Source organism: Solanum dulcamara, chromosome 5 (genome assembly GCF_947179165.1).
Source record: "Solanum dulcamara chromosome 5, daSolDulc1.2, whole genome shotgun sequence".
Lineage (NCBI taxonomy): Eukaryota > Viridiplantae > Streptophyta > Magnoliopsida > Solanales > Solanaceae > Solanum > Solanum dulcamara.
Window position 1 is genome coordinate 2,634,242 of NC_077241.1, and position 16,340 is coordinate 2,650,581.

At 30.4% G+C, this 16,340-nt stretch overlaps 2 protein-coding genes across 2 annotated transcripts; one reads left to right on the forward strand and one right to left on the reverse strand.

Annotated features, from left to right (window-relative positions):
- Positions 1-4,881: 4,881 nt before the first annotated feature.
- On the reverse strand, positions 4,882-10,110 carry LOC129888761 (aluminum-activated malate transporter 12-like). The gene is made up of 6 exons (XM_055963758.1): positions 9,739-10,110; positions 8,952-9,092; positions 8,076-8,348; positions 7,243-7,370; positions 6,355-6,498; positions 4,882-5,744 (listed from the first exon to the last, which is right to left on the reverse strand). The coding sequence occupies exons 1-6, from the start codon at positions 10,037-10,039 to the stop codon at positions 5,100-5,102; spliced, it is 1,632 nt and encodes a 543-aa protein (XP_055819733.1). The 5' UTR covers positions 10,040-10,110; the 3' UTR covers positions 4,882-5,099.
- A 3,800-nt stretch (positions 10,111-13,910) lies between these two features.
- LOC129889788 (uncharacterized) lies at positions 13,911-16,301 on the forward strand. The gene has a single exon (XM_055965238.1). It carries the CDS (start codon positions 13,911-13,913, stop codon positions 16,299-16,301), a length of 2,391 nt encoding a protein of 796 aa, XP_055821213.1.
- Positions 16,302-16,340: the final 39 nt, after the last annotated feature.

Below are 16,340 nucleotides of genomic sequence, written 5' to 3' on the forward strand. Positions count from 1 at the left end.
TGCCCACCAAAATTTTAAATTTCAAACTTAATAAATAAAAATATAATTTTTAAATTCTGAATATGCCTAGAAGTTTTTGCTTGAGGCAAGAAACACGAATCTCCATCTACATATCATTTAAATAATTCATCCATATATTAATTTAATACCAAGAATCACAAGTAAGACTTTGCCAGCAGACATTCTTTTGCCAACCACACACAAATAAATTACTGGGCTATAAATGGATATAAGAATTTATAATAGCAATGTGCAGTTGCCTATCAAGAAGGACACAACAATAATAAAAAAAAAATTAAGGACAATTTCTAAAATTAATTAAATAACAAAAAATTATAATTGTTCTTATTATTTAATAATAATTCCTAATGAATTATCAAAAAATTATGTTAACTACGAATTATTCAATGCAAAAAAGCACATGATCTTTTTATATATCCATATGGTTGAGGCAATGAGGAGTTAGTTTTGTAGACAATTAAATGCAGGAAATATTTAAGAAAACTAGTAGTTGAGAATTTGAGTACGTAAAATTTAGGTCCTACAAATATTAATATGTTGAATTTTTGGGTGGAAGTTAGAACAAGTTCTTCTTAAATGTACTTTTAAGCGGTCGCTTTATTGTTAGAATAAGGGATAATAATTTCAAAAAAAATTGAGATTACTTTTTTGTTGTTAATGTATTTTAATAAATTTCATGGTGTACCTGTTTACTCTCACTAGCATAGGTACATGGATAATTCTGTCCACTCATACTTCAATAGATGAAAAGAAATAATCTATAGTGGATTAAGAACTTTGAGCTCAGCTTGATACGGTTACTAACTCTATTAAGCTTGGCTATACTGGATTCAAATTCGACTTGATATTATAATAAGCTTGATTGAGCTAGTTCGAAAGTGGTTTGCTCGGTTCGATTGACCCTAAACCTAACCAGGGTTCAACATAAATTAAATATGTTTTGCCGTTTTTAATTATAAAGAATTACAAAATCAATTAACCGACTATATATTCTATTTTATACAATCACAAATAATATTATATCAAAAAAGTCTTTCGTTGACTATATTTTGTATAAACATTTAATGTTTTAATATAAAAATCGTGATTTAAAATACTTTTTATATAACTTCTAACGATGTTAAGTCTGTCTCAAAAACTTTAACAATATAATCATCTTTATCTCATTTTATACTCCTTGTGGTGATTTTTTTTTTTAAAAAAAGAATATCGTACAATAGTATTCTTTTTTCTTTTAAATATACCTTTTTCTGTTTTAAAAGAAAAAAATTTGGAAGTTTTTGACAAGTCAAGTTGCGTGGGAAGAAAAAAAATGGCAATCAAATTTAAAAAGGTGCCTAAAAGGGAGAATATTTGTTTGATTATAGTAGAAAATTTAAGCATGTTCTCACAAGGTCAACTATCTAACATATATATTTGTCTCAAGTAGCTAGGGGAAACAAATTTATAAGAAAACTATAATTATAAAAGGTGTCATTTTCATTTTATAAAGTATTGTCAGACACCGTTTGAAATAAGGTATATTCATTCTTGGGTGAAATAGTAAGTATCCATTCAGTCTTAATTGGAGGTCTTAGGTTTTAGTCTTGACTCTTGAGAATAAAATTGTTTGCGCTGAAAAATATTTTTCCTTTCCCCCTTCCTAAGTAAGACTTTTCGGCGCAAATTATTAGTCAAATATCAAAGTGAATACTGAACGTCAGATGGAAATAAAAACAAATGCATATAGCACTAGGTTGGATTCAAAATTGATCCAAATTGGTGTAAATCAACTTGAAACAAATCCAAATTTGATGAACAATCTTCTAATTAATATCAACGCCAATAACTCTCAATGGTTGGATTCAACACAACCTTCACAAATCAATAGACTCACTTTGTTAACGTCAACACAAGCTAAACAAAATCAAACAATATAATGACGTTCTTCAAGTTTCTTCAACCAAACCAATCACAAAGTAAATAAGCAATAAGTCTTCAATTTTCTACAACACATATGATGATATGAAAGAAGAAAGGAGGAGAAATTATGACTTGAACTGATGACTTACATCACATCATAGTAACACTTAATCGCTGAGTTATATTCCTTTTTCACTCCCATCAAAAAATATAATTGACTAATTTAATGTCAAAAGGTTGAGAAACTCAAAGCTATTATTTTGACACTTAGAACCATATTTTTGCACTATTATAAAATATAAAAATAATGATCAAAATCAAATTCAATTATTAATTGTACCTATCAAAAATAAGATTAAATATTGATTCTGAAGTAACTGTAGTTACATATCTCTTTTTCATTCAAGAATTCTTATGCATTTTCACACTCCATTAAGACCCTGAAAAATGGACAAGTAACAAATTCCTTGATGATTTATATTTGCAGAACTTTAAAAAAATGGAATTTTTTTTTAAACACAACAACAATAATATATACAGTATAATTTCATAAATTAAGTCTATAAAGGATGACATGTTTCTTTACATAATCCCTATTTTTGTGGGAATAAAACAACTATTTTTGATAAATCTTCAACTTTATTAGGAAAATTCTCGTACTAATTATGTAATTATGTTGTACAATAATTATACCTAGGTCTATCTATTGTCTTATCTGTTGACCTAACAGAAAATTCAAGAATAGTAGCCACATACTTTCCACACATCATTAAATGTAAAACTTTGACTTAGAAGTGTATAGTATATGTTATTAGTCCTAAAATTCTTTTTTCAATTTTTGGACAGACAAAAAATAAAATGAATAGAACCAAAATCAACAATCAAACATTTGATCATCATTGTCTTTACACACTGTATTGACGATGAAATTACCTGTCTATATTGCCACATGCCCTCTTCTATAAGTTAATGTATTAACTTTTGTTGTCCCCAAGAGGATGCTTAAATGATTGAGGTACACATGAACACTAATATGATGGTCCCAAGTTGAATTTTTTTTTTATTCTATTCCTATTGCAGTTTCGATTAATTCTTATTTTTAATATTCACAACTCATATCAGAAACCTCTAATTAATATTCTTAGTGATTTCAAGTTCAAATATCAAAAAACTATTACATTTCTTATTAACTTACAAGACATTAATAGACAAATTTATTTGATATTTATGTTTTTTGAACTACGATTAGACAACATACATTTTTTGGACCCCATTATTATTGAAAAATGAGTTTGTTTATAGGTTATGATCGTGTAATTTATTTGTAGATTATTTGCAATTTAATCAATTATAATTACATGTTATTATTTTAATTTTTAAGTTACCATATCAAACTTGTATGCACCAGCTTGGTTAGAATTATTTCTTCAAAGTAAATTTGAAGACAAAAGTTCTAGTGAAAGAAAAGGTTTTCATGTCATAGATCACTCTAACTAACAAGAATTGTGATGGAACGCTTTATCCCAAATCTGAAATTTTTTGGCACAAATCAGAATTTAGTCGCAACTGGTCAAATAAAAATTGACCAAGTTTACTGAATATTGTAATTGCATGGAGGGAAAATTACCATATGAAACATTCATATTGATTTCTACAAGATCAAACCTTGCCATAATTTTCACTAGCAAAGAAGCAAATGTCAATACTTGTGAAAATTCAAGACTTGTTATAGCATGTAGTACTCTTCCTCAATGTAAACCTCAATGACTTCCTCTCATAATTCTCTTTGGAATTTCCATGAGTACTGCCCCTTAATTTGGATTTCCACTCAAGCAGCGCAGACGTGTCAGTCATCATGCCTGATAAGAAAACCCTGTAGAACCTGAACGCACTAGACTGTCCTTTAGAGACAATGACCACTATGGTTAATTTGTTAGTGTTATTCTTGGCAAATGGAAATGCTTCTAAAGGGTTTTTTCTTTCCCTATAAGTCAAAGTTCATCACTTAAACTATTGAAGATATCAATTACTATTTCCCTCAAAAGGCCACTCAAGCCGAAAAGTGATATATCGATCGTTCTTTAACGCGACACCTAAAAATACCATTTCAATCAATAAGGAAAAAAAATAGTCATCGATTACACAAGTCCCTTAATTAGTACATTTTACTAATCAATAGATCAACCATGAAACTTCATAATCCCTCCCCCCCCCCCAAAAAAAAAAAAATCACTTTTCTTTTACTATTTCACTTAAAAGATCACTTAAGCCGAAAGGTGATATATCAATAATTCTTTAATGACACGACACCTGAAATAACATTTCAACCAAAACAAGGAAAATGATCATCAATTACATAAATCCCTTAATTAATACACTTCTATAAAACCATGAGACTTTATATTTTTTTTCCAAATCATGTCAATTAATCTCCTGCATGAGTTGGCAATTCATTTTGTAATGGCATTGCATGTTTTTCATCAATATTCACAACAAATCTGTTCTATCATCTTGATCATTATACTCTTTGAAATGTGCAATTCTTCCCAATTCTTCAATATCCTCAATGTCAAGTCTTGCCATCATCTCCACTAGCAAAGAAGCATATGCAGCCAATGGTAATGCCTTCAAAAATTCAAGACTTTGTAATAACAATCTTTCTCAATGTTAGCCTCGACAATTTTCTCTCACAATTATCTTTTGAATTCTCATGAGTAGTAGTAGTACTACTCCTTAATTTGGATTTACACTCAAGCAACGCGGACGTACGTGTAGGTTTTCATACTGGATGAGCCCATCCTACGGGAGTTCAGTGCATCGGGATTTCCTTTAGAAACAACTGTTGCTAGGGTTAATTTGTTAGTGTTGTTATTGACAAATTGAAATGCTTATAAAGTGTTTTTATTTTATTATAAGTTGGAATTTATCACTTAAATGGTAACGAAACTATTAGATAGATGAACAAAGAAAGCCACTTATCTTTTACTATTTCACTCAATAGGTCACTCAAATCGAAAAGTAATATATCAGTCATTCTTTAATGACACGACACCTGAAAATACCATTTCAACCAAAATAAGAAAAAATAGTCATCAATTACACAAGTCTTTGAATTAGTACATTTCACTAATCAATAGATCAACCATGAAAATTTATAAAAAAAATTCGTATGTCAATTAATCTCCTGCATCATGAGTTGGCAATTCATGTAAAGGCCTTGAATGTTTTTCATCAATTGTCACCACAACATTTTCATCATCTGGATCATTATACTCTTTGAAATGTGCAATTCTTCCCAATTCTTCAACTTCTTCAATAACAAGATCAAGCCTTGCCACAATTTCAACTAGCAAAGAAGCAAAAGCAGCAAATGGCAATGCCTCTGAAAATTCAAGACTTGTTATAGCAATCTTGCTCAATGTTGGCCTCAATGATTTCCTCTCATAATTCTCTTTTGAATTTTCATGAGTAGTACTACCACCCATTAATTTGGATTTCCACTCAAGCAGTGCAGACGTGTCGGTCTTCACGCTCGATAAGGAACCCTTACGAGAGTTTAGTGCACCAGACTGTCCTCTAGAGACGATGGTCGCTAGGGTTAGCTTGTTGGTGTTGTTTTTGGAACCAATGAAGAGTTTTGGTTGGGATTTTATGGCCTTGTTGAGGTCTTGTAAAGCTTCATGAAGGTGATCAGATAGAATTTCTGGTGAACAATGTCTACGATATCTTATGCTATCTCCTAATTCCTTTAGAGCTTTTGCTACTTCTCCTGAGAGTCGTATGCATGGATCTTTGAACATTGCTCGAACCGATCGAGGAGTCTGAATAAAAAATATTTACACAATCAGATCATTCATAAAAATAATTATAAGTATATCAAAACGATAAAAGTAATAACTAATTATATACTATAGTTAAAAATCTTTGGACAATCAATATATGTAACTTAAAATAATGAGCACCAAACTTCATATATCCATTGTATAACAAGTTTCATAAGTAACATTTCACAAAGATTGTCTCCTCCCTATCAACCCTGCCCCCTCCCTACCAACACCCACTCCCCCTCGACCACCTTACCCCGCATAGTATTTATCTTGATTATATATAATTGTTTTTGGAATAATATTTATCGCCTACTCATCAAATACCAAATAATAAGTAAAAAAACATCACTTATTATCTAAGGGAACATTTACACACCCTAGGTCCTAATCTTGCCCAATCCTAGCACCCCCACCCATGATTTATCTAGATTATGTATAGATTCTATGAAACATGAGAAAATAAGAAAACATTTTTTTTCGTACCGAATACATCCTAGGTCCTAAACTCTCCGCCTCGTGCAAAATGAATAATTAAAAAAAATTTAGAAAGATAAACATTATTATAGAGCCAAACAACTAAAGAAAAAGAATAAATCATATGTACCTGAATTTCAGTTTGTAGACAACCATGAAGAGCCACAATTGTGTATCCAAAATGGCGAAGAACATTTCCCAATTTTACATATTGTTGCCATGGAAACCGATAACAATGTCTGGAGTGCCTTGGCTCCCAACTTGCATATAATGCCTGCCCCAATAAAATTTCATTCTTTAATTTTGGTCATGGCGTACGCAGAATTTTACAGTAATTTATATCAGTCTATAATCAGTGACAGAATCAGAAATTCATATAATTAATGAGATTAAAATATATATATATATATATATATATATATTAAAGTGTCATGTCACACCTAAGATTTGTGCACAAAGGTGGATTCAGGAAATGAAGTTTATAAGTTTTGGATTTAAGCCCTTTTAAGTTATTAGGTTTTAGATTGATAAATTATGCATGTTAAAGGAATGTGTCAAGGACAAATATATGGTCTCGAGCAAAGCTATTGGGTTTTATTGAACTCATACTGTCAACTATATATCCATCCTTGTTTGAACATATGATCTTGAACCCTCTTTATTACTACATTTGAGACTTTTCTTAAAGGAGATTTAACAATTCATATATGAATTAAGAAAAACTATTTGTGTACATAGTACAATTTCAGGAAAGTTGATTCAGTTGAACCTCTTGCCTCCTTTTAGCTCCGACCTTGCCTATTATCACTACTCGATTAGTATGTGCAAGGTGTCTCCATAAGTGGTGAAGCCACATAGATCGAAGGATGATCCGGTGACAGTTGAACATCCTTCATCAAAAGATTACTTATAACACACCCTTGGCACTATTTCTGTTGTAGAGGAGCTAATATTTTCAAGTTAGGTAAAAACTATATGCTAGTATATTTAATTATACTGGATAAATTCAAGTACTTACCAAGGTTTCATCAAATGATTTGGAATCCAAAACAGTCTTGTAACCATTGTAAATAGGATCCTCCAAATCTGAAGAGTTTTCTTTGGCTTTTTGTTGTTCCTCATCACTGAAATACTCATTAACACAAGCTGCATATATAGTTTATAAGTTTAAAATATTCATTAATGTAATAAATATAATTGAATTATGTAGCATCAAATAAAACTATATATAATCAGTCATGATCAAATAAGACATAGTTTATGTGACTTGTACAACAACTGCTAGTAAGAAAATGAAATGAATTTAAGAAGCATTTAACTTCTAAGAACTAATATTAATGTAATAGTCTTTTCTCCAATCAGATCACCTAAAAGATAATTATGATACAAATAAATGCCTATAATAAGTAAAAATAGCTATACGGAAAATAAAACAAACAACCTGCTATAATAGATCATTAATAATCACTTTAGGTCTCTTGATTATGGGTAAAATATGATTTTGATTTTTATGATATTCGACTAATACATTTAACCTTCAATTAATTTAAACGTGCACTTCTAATCTCTTTGCTTGTGAATGTTCACAAATTTAACCATAAATATCTATTATTCCACTACTTAATTATGAATGTGTTATATTAAGCTTATACTATATATTAATCTATAGCTCATGGTAATATTGATATAGCCCAAGTATAACATATATACTTCCAATATAAAAGTACTAAAACACATATATTTATAATTAATTAAAAATTAAATATGTTTAGTGAGATATCGCAAGAATCAAAATAAAAATTTACCAATAATCGAAGGACCAAAAGGGTTAATATCCCATTAGTAAATTACCTTCAATGGATTTTGCTAAGCCTTCAAACTTAGCAGCAGTGGAATTATGGAGGTCTTCTCCTGACCAATTTGGAAATATCAATAGGCTCATGAGGAGGCAAATACCACACCCAATAGCTATGGTATAAAAACGCTCGTGAGCGATTTTTAACACGTTATTAACACGATAGCTTGATACAGTTATTAAGTTGAAAGTCAAGAGGAATATCACCACACCATAATCGTAGTTTCTCTTTATGTAAGGGATAAATCTCATATACGTCGCTATAGCACCTGTCAAATAAGAAATTAATTAAATAAATAAAAATTTGCAGCCACGTCATGTCAAAAATATAATAAATAAATATGAAAGGAGTTTGTCGTATATCTTTTAGATGAGATTATCATACAATTCGATATAAAACTATGCTACCAAAATTATTAAAGAAAACAATATTCACAACACTTGAACTATGAATAATACTTCGGCTAGCACGTGCGAGGGAATGTTAAATTTAAATAAATAAAAATGTTAAAAATGAGATGATTATACAATTCAACAAAATAAATCACTTTTTCGTATAATTCTTAAATAAAATTATCATAAAATTCAATACGAAATGAGATCGTAGTCAAAGGTCAAACGACCAAATTTCGTGTCACCACTTATTAATGAAAAATATTCACGCACTTCAACCATAAAAGAAAATTCGACTAGTACGTTACAAGAATGTCATGTTAAGGACGTACATAATTAAATAAATAAAAGTATTTCATCTCTAAAAGATGGGATGATTATACAATTATTCAACAAAGTGAATTACTTTTTTTTTTAATTTCTAAAATAATTCTCCATTTGCATCAACTAATTATTATACAAACTTAAATGAATCTTACCAATAAAAAAAAGTGCAGCTCCAATAAATATAGCTCTAAATACGTGGCCAGTTTTTGTGGCAACATATTCAATCAAGAATGCCAATGATCCTGCTAATAGTGTTCCCAATCCTCTATTTAGCCCTTTGCACAATGTTGCCCCTATCATTTAAAAAAAATACACAAATTTAAGTTCTTTATACATACTGACAGTATAAAAATATATTTGTAGAATCAAGTTATTTAATTTATAACGTGACTACAAGTAAATTTCTACGATAAATTGTAGCAGAATATCGTGAGTTCACTAGTCATCAATGGTGCAAATTGTCGATTTCAATCGGGGCATATATATCTTGTCTCAAGCAGTGTCACAATATACTGCTTCGTCGATTACTTTTACTAGATATGTATATATAGATAATAAGAAAATTAAACAAAAATAATAGGTATAAATATAAAAAAAAATGACACTACCTATTATTAGTCACATATTAATTTGTTCGCTTCTTCAAATATGTTGAATACTCCATTTATGAAAAAAATCACTTTTTGAGAAATACGAGATATCTAAGTCACATACATCGTGTTTTGATCTAAAATTTCAATTCTTCTTGTGTTAAAATCCTGTGTATTCATGCACGACATCAATTTAGTTCAATAACACTATCGCGTCAAGTTACATACATGAGTTTGAGCATATGCATGCATATATTTTATTTGAATGACTTATATATTTTTGACTTTCAGGGACGTGTATGAGTAGATAAAAACTTATTGATAACACGTAAAATAATGTTGTTATTACCTGCGGTGAATTCGAGAACAACCACTACAGTCATGAGAGCCCAAATAGCATTACTTCCAAATCCTTTGAACAATGGCTCCATCAAATACAACAATGAAACCAATGTCAATGAAATTCCAACTTTTAGTGAGTGAATTACCCTTCTTGGATCTTCTTTCCCAACTCTCCAAATTGTCTTACATGTTAATTTTGGAATTTTTTTCATTTTTTCACCAAGAACATTCATGTGTAATTTCTTCATAATTGGTACCCAGTTATTAGTAGTATTTTCTCCATTATTCACCTCCATTTCCACTACCATATTGGGTATTTTTGTACCTTTTTTTTGTGTGTTAAAAAATGGCTAGGCCATGCAAAAATATATATAAATGAGAGGTTATAGTTTATTGAAAGTATATTGGGATTTATAGAGGAAGGGTTTCATTACTTTAAATTTATTACATTGAAAAAAAGAGAGGTGTGATGTTTGGTATGTTCACATGTTTCCTAATAAAGATAGTTTGAGATATTAATTATGCTCACTAGCATTTTATATATGGACAAAATAAAGTCAAAGTAGAGAAGAAAAACCAAAACTAATTTATGTGGAAAATATTTAGGTGAAAGGAGGTGATTATTAAAGATTTAATTTCTATAATAATTTATCGAAAACAGTCACTCTATCATATTCTTATGAGATAGAATTAAGATTTGTATGTACTCTACACTGGATATGTTATTATTGTTGTGATTTCTATAATAAGCTACTAGGTTAATTAGCACATCATTATCATAATTTTTTTTTAAATGACGGACGTTTATGCTTTAAGAGACCTTCTATGTCCAACCCAAGACACTAAGATTCTTTTTTAAACCTGCTCCCATTTTCGAGATGTATTTCCAACAAGCAAATTTACGATTAGGACTCATTGAAGCCCTATTATGTGTATATTCAAACATCCTAGCTCCATGGACGAACCCTGCAGAGGAATCCTTAGATTTTTGAGGCATTGAATTCTCACCAATGTTTTCGTTACTCAATAGATTTTTTTACAAAATTTGCGTTTTGTGATATTATTAATTAATGCATTATACTTCTTTTACCTGTTCTGGTTTTGTAGAATGTTCACGAATGGAATTAATTTTAACAATTTACCAGACATATAATACTATATAAGAGGAAATAAAAAGAAATTAACAGACACCAAAGAATACATAATACATAATAAAGATTAATTTCAACATTATTTGACAGAAATTTCGTACCACTTAATTTCATACACTAATAATATTTTAAAAAATTTCCGTTTATCTAATTTAACCGATTATAACATATTATTACTCTATTATAGGTTGTCAATAGCATGTATGATATCGAGAGTTATGTAAATATAAAAATTATTTATATTGTCAGTACACAAAACATAAACTCTTCGTGGAATTATTGTGTATACCCTTTCAAATGGTTTAAATTATTGCAGGTAGATATCACGGGTCATTAGCTGTGAAGGGTAAAAAAGTAGTTGACTTTAGCTTAGCTACTAAAGGAAAACATAGTTAGGCAAATGTTAGTATTTTTCAAAAAAAAGTTACCATCAAAGATGAGGGTGGATGAATAAGCTTTGAGATCAAGTTCGAATTTTAAATATGAAAAAAATGATAGAAAATGTTTTTTTTTCTTTTGTAATAGATCTTACATAACATAAATTTGAATTAGTCAGATTTCCGATACGAACATCAAAGCTAAATGAAAAAATAATGTTTGTTAAAGTAAAAGTAATGATTGTGTGTATTTAATTAGGGTTACAAGAATTATATACGTACATACTAACAAGGCTTGTGGTGAGATGAATATAATTTCTAGTTAAAGGATTTGGGTTCAAGTTTTGAGTATAATAGTAATATTATTAGGAAGTGCTTCCCTACGCAACGCAAATCTAAAGTAGTCGAAACCTTAATACAAATATCGAATATCGGATAGGAAAAAAGTATCATATGTGTGATGTTGTTCTCAAAACAGCTGGGCTGTTATAAACACTTGACTTTTGATTCTTTCTCGTGCATCTCAACTTCCCCTCTCCAATAAACCATCCGTCCAAATTGCACCACATGTCGTTCATTCATTCGCCACATGTGTTATGTAATTTCAGAACATATGGTACTCGATTCGTTTCAATTTATGTAACACACTTTGACTGATCGCGAAGTTTAAGAAAGAAAGAATAAAAACTTCTGATAGTGTAATCTAAAATAAGTCTCACATATTTATGTGGTTATATAGACCATTTTATTTAGGGTAAAATAAGAAAGTTAAAGTAAATTGTTTCTATCATTCTTTTTGTATGGACTAAAATGAAAAATGCATCACATAAATTAAAAAAAGTGAGTAATAAACATTCATAAAAAGTGACGTACACAGAATTTTATGGTTTTTTCTTGTCATAATTTAACCTGTAATTAGGATGCTTAAATTTAGGAGGATTTTAGGTTTAAACTTTCTATCTCACTTGTTGCTTTATTATATACATACATATAACTATATCTTAAGAAATATTCTAATATATTTACAAATGTATGCTGATAGAAATTCGTAAAATACACATTCATTATGTGAATTGAACTTAAGAAATTCACTTACAAAATGGAAAATGAATAATAAGTAATATAGTCTATTCCTTCATTCGACTGAAATATCAAACTTTTGGTCCACAACAAAATTCAAACTCGCAACATACACATCACATATTATGCTTTTACTACTGAATCAACGCTCGGGGAACTAAAGAGGCATTACGCTCTTACTATTGAACCAAAGCTCGGGGAAGGAGGCATTGCGCTCTTACTACTAAACCAAAGCTCGGCAAAGGAGGCGGTAGTTACTGTTGTATATAATTATACTTTCACCAATACTACCAGGGGCGGATCTACATGGACTCCAGGGGTTCATCCGAACCCCCTTCGTTAAAAAAATACACTGTATATATAAAATAATTTTTTTAATTTATGTATACATATTTAATATTGAACCCCTTGAACATAAGCTAAAGGACTAGCTCAGTGGCAAAGGGGGTTCAACATTTCGCCTTATCTTGCCTTAGGTTGTGGTTCGAATCTGAATAACCACATTTTTTTTTCTTCTGATTTTAGGTACATTTTTAGGCTAAGTTTTTGATGTTTTTAAAATTAAATGTAAATTAAAAAATAACTTCTTAATATATTAATTTTTTTTTAATTTTAAATCTTTAATTGAAAAATCACCAAATAAAAAAAACCCCTCTTTTTCTAACTTCTAGGGATTTCATTGTCTTATTTTCTCTCCAACTCTTCTCTTCTCCAATCGACTTTCTGCTGCTCTCTTTGTTGGCTGCTGCTGTCTATTTTTCATTGCCGCTTTCCGTTGCCGTTGTCCGTTGCTCGTTGCTCGCTGCTGTAGTCTGTTAAGTTCTTAGTTCTTCTTCCTTTTTTTTGTTCAAAAAATTTTCAGAATTCGTTGTTGTACCCCTTTATTGTAACATTAATACCGTTTTGCCTCCTATTAGATTACATAACTATTGTACTGATCTCAGATATCAAATTGTGATACATGAATGTGTATTTTAAGCAGAATAGTGGTCAATTTGTTAAAAAAGATGATGGAACCATTTATTAGATTGTACCATGCATTTTTTACTTAGATTGATTTGTATGGAACCATTTATCAAGAACTTTAGGTGCTATACTGATTGATCATGTCAGGTATTAGTTAATTTATGGTTTCAATTTTTAAGTTGTGATTCTACTCTCTAATAATTTTCTCGATTTGATTTCTTCATCAGAAATTAGAAAATTCTCTCTTTGTGTGTGTATGTGTCTTTGTTTTGTGTACATATATAGAGTGATTTTGGAGATTCAAAGCAAGTTGATAAGTTCTCCATGTTTTATGTTAATTATTTGTTTTCATCGTGCTTTCTTTGTACATTATAATGAAAATTTGAAAATATAGTCATCAATTTAACTGGGATTTATAAAATGATTTTTCATTGTACAAGTATCATTGTCAAATTTTGAACTAATTGGTACTGATCTCAATTCTGATATCTGAGTTTTATTTTGCGGACGAAGGGAACCTTAGTGCGTTTGTCCTTTTTTGGCTTTAGTATAATGGTATTTATTGTCTTATATATGTGCTCTTTACGATTCAGTCTCAAGCTTCAATGAAGAAGTATTTCACCAAAGTTTCGAAATCAAGTTTAGCCTCTCATAGTCATAGTCAATCTAACCAAGAAGAAAATGCTAATCATTCGGAAGTATCATTACATTCTTCTCAAGAATTTGATTTGGGTTCTTTAAAGTTTGATCCTGGTGAAAGAATCTCAATATTGAACTATCATCCAAATCATCGTGATGTTATTAGAAGAGCATACCTTTTGAATGGTCCTTGCCAACCTCGTCTAGCGGTGCATGAGTATCCTCAAACAAATATTTCTGGATCAATACATCGTTTTAATCATGAATGGTTTGATGATGTATATCATGATTGGTTGGAGTATAGTGTTAGTAAAGATGCAATCTATTGTTTGTATTGTTATCTATTTAAAGACCATAACATTCATCAAGGAGGAGGTGAAGTATTTTCAAGTGTTGGGTTTAAGAGTTGGAATAAAAAGAGTAGTCTTGATAAACATATTGGTCTACCAAATAGTATACATAATCAATCAAAAAAGAAATGTCAAGATTTATTACGACAACGACAGTCTATTCAATTTGCATTTGAGAGGCAAGCTAATCAACTCAAGTATGGATATTGGATTCGCTTAAGTGCTTCGGTTGATGTAGTAAGACTTTTCATAACTCAGAAATTTGCATTTCGAGGTCATGATGAATCTAAATCATCACTTAGTAGGGGTAACTTTCTTGAAATTCTCTCATGGTATGCAAAAAAATGTGATAAAATCTGTGATTATGTACTAGAACATGCTCCTCAAAATGATCAAATGATTTCTCCAATGATTCAAAAAGATATTGTGAGTGCATGTAAAATAGAGACCGTTAAAGTTATTCTTGAGGAATTAAATGGTGATTACTTTGTCTTGCTAGTTAATGAATCCTTTGATGTGTCACGCAAGGAGCAAATGTCTATTGTATTTCGGTATATTAATAAAAAGGGATTTGTGATGGAGCGACTTATTGACATTGTTCATGTTCAAGAAACTAGTGCTTCATCTCTAAAGGAGGCAATTGTTAATTTACTTGCTCAACATTCTTTGAGTCCATCAAGTGTATGTGGACAATGTTATGATGGGGCAAGCAATATGCAAGGTGAGATCAATGGCCTTAAAATGTTGATTAGGCAAGAAAGTAGATTGGCTCATTCCATCCATTGTTTTGCTCATCAACTTCAACTAACTCTTGTTGGGGTCTCTAAAAAGTGTGTTGAAGTGGGAAAACTTGTAGTATTGGTCTCAAATATTTTAAATGTATTGAAATCTTCTTTTAAACGTATGGATGAATTACGTGATTCTCAAAAAGAAATAATTAAAGAGACATTAGATATGGGTAAACTTACAACCGGTAGGGGCTTGAATCAACAACTTGGTCTTTCAAGAGCTTGTGACACTCGTTGGGGATCTCATTACAAATCCTTTAATAATTTTATTATTATGTTTGGCTCTATTCTTAATGTTCTTGAATCACTTGCTCTTGATGCACGAAATTTGGATGAAAGAGCTAAGGCAATGGGACATCTCGAAGCTTGCCGAACATACGAGGTTCCGTTCATGTTGCATTTGATGAGAAATGTCTTAGCAATTACAAATGAGCTTAATAAATGCTTACAAAAAAAGGAGCAAGATATTGCAAATGCCATGCTACTTGTTGAAGTAGCAAAGAGAAGGTTGCAAGTTTTAAGGGATGATGAATGGGACTCTCTTATTGCTAAGGTATCTACGTTTTGTATCAAACATGATGTTTTGATACCTAACTTTGAGGATCCATATGTTAGCTCTTTAAGATCACGAAGAAAGCCTGCTAACTATACAATCTTACATCATTATCGTGTTGAAGTCTTTTGCAGTATTATTGATTGGCAACTTCAAGAACTTAATGATCGTTTTGATGAAGTGACTACCGATTTGCTCAATGGAATTGCTTGCTTAAATCCAATTAACTCATTTTCAAGTTTTGACATCAAAAAAGTAATGAGAATGGCGAAATTATATCCGGATGACTTTGATGAATCTAATATGAGTGCTCTTGAGAATCAACTTGCAAGTTATGTTATTGATGTTCGTGATATTGATGAAAGGTTCTCCGATCTAAATGGGCTTTGTGATCTTTCCAAAAGATTAGTTCAGACAAAGAAATATTCTACTTATCCTTTGGTATTCCGCTTAGTGAAATTTGCTCTACTTCTATCAGTTGTCACTGCCTCCGTTGAAAGAGCTTTTTCGGCAATGAAGTTTATCAAGAATGACTTGCGAAGCCAAATGAGTGATGATTTTTTTAGTGGTTGTTTGGTGCCTTATTTAGAAAAAGATGTATTTGATAGTATTTTTAATGATGCTATTATTAAGACATTTCAAGATATGAAACCTCGTAGAATATAATTGTAATAGTGTATGTAGTTGAATTTCAATTGTAAAACA

Excerpts from the sequence above, each read along its gene's own strand:
- LOC129888761 (XM_055963758.1), bottom strand. The coding sequence starts at position 10,039 with ATGGTAGTGGAAATGGAGGTGAATAATGGAGAAAATACTACTAATAAC. Across the intron at positions 7,371-8,075 it reads CTTAGCAAAATCCATTGAAG|CTTGTGTTAATGAGTATTTC; the intron begins GTAATTTACTAA and ends CTATATATGCAG. Across the intron at positions 5,745-6,354 it reads GTCTACAAACTGAAATTCAG|ACTCCTCGATCGGTTCGAGC; the intron begins GTACATATGATT and ends TTTTTTATTCAG.
- LOC129889788 (XM_055965238.1), top strand. The coding sequence starts at position 13,911 with ATGAAGAAGTATTTCACCAAAGTTTCGAAATCAAGTTTAGCCTCTCAT.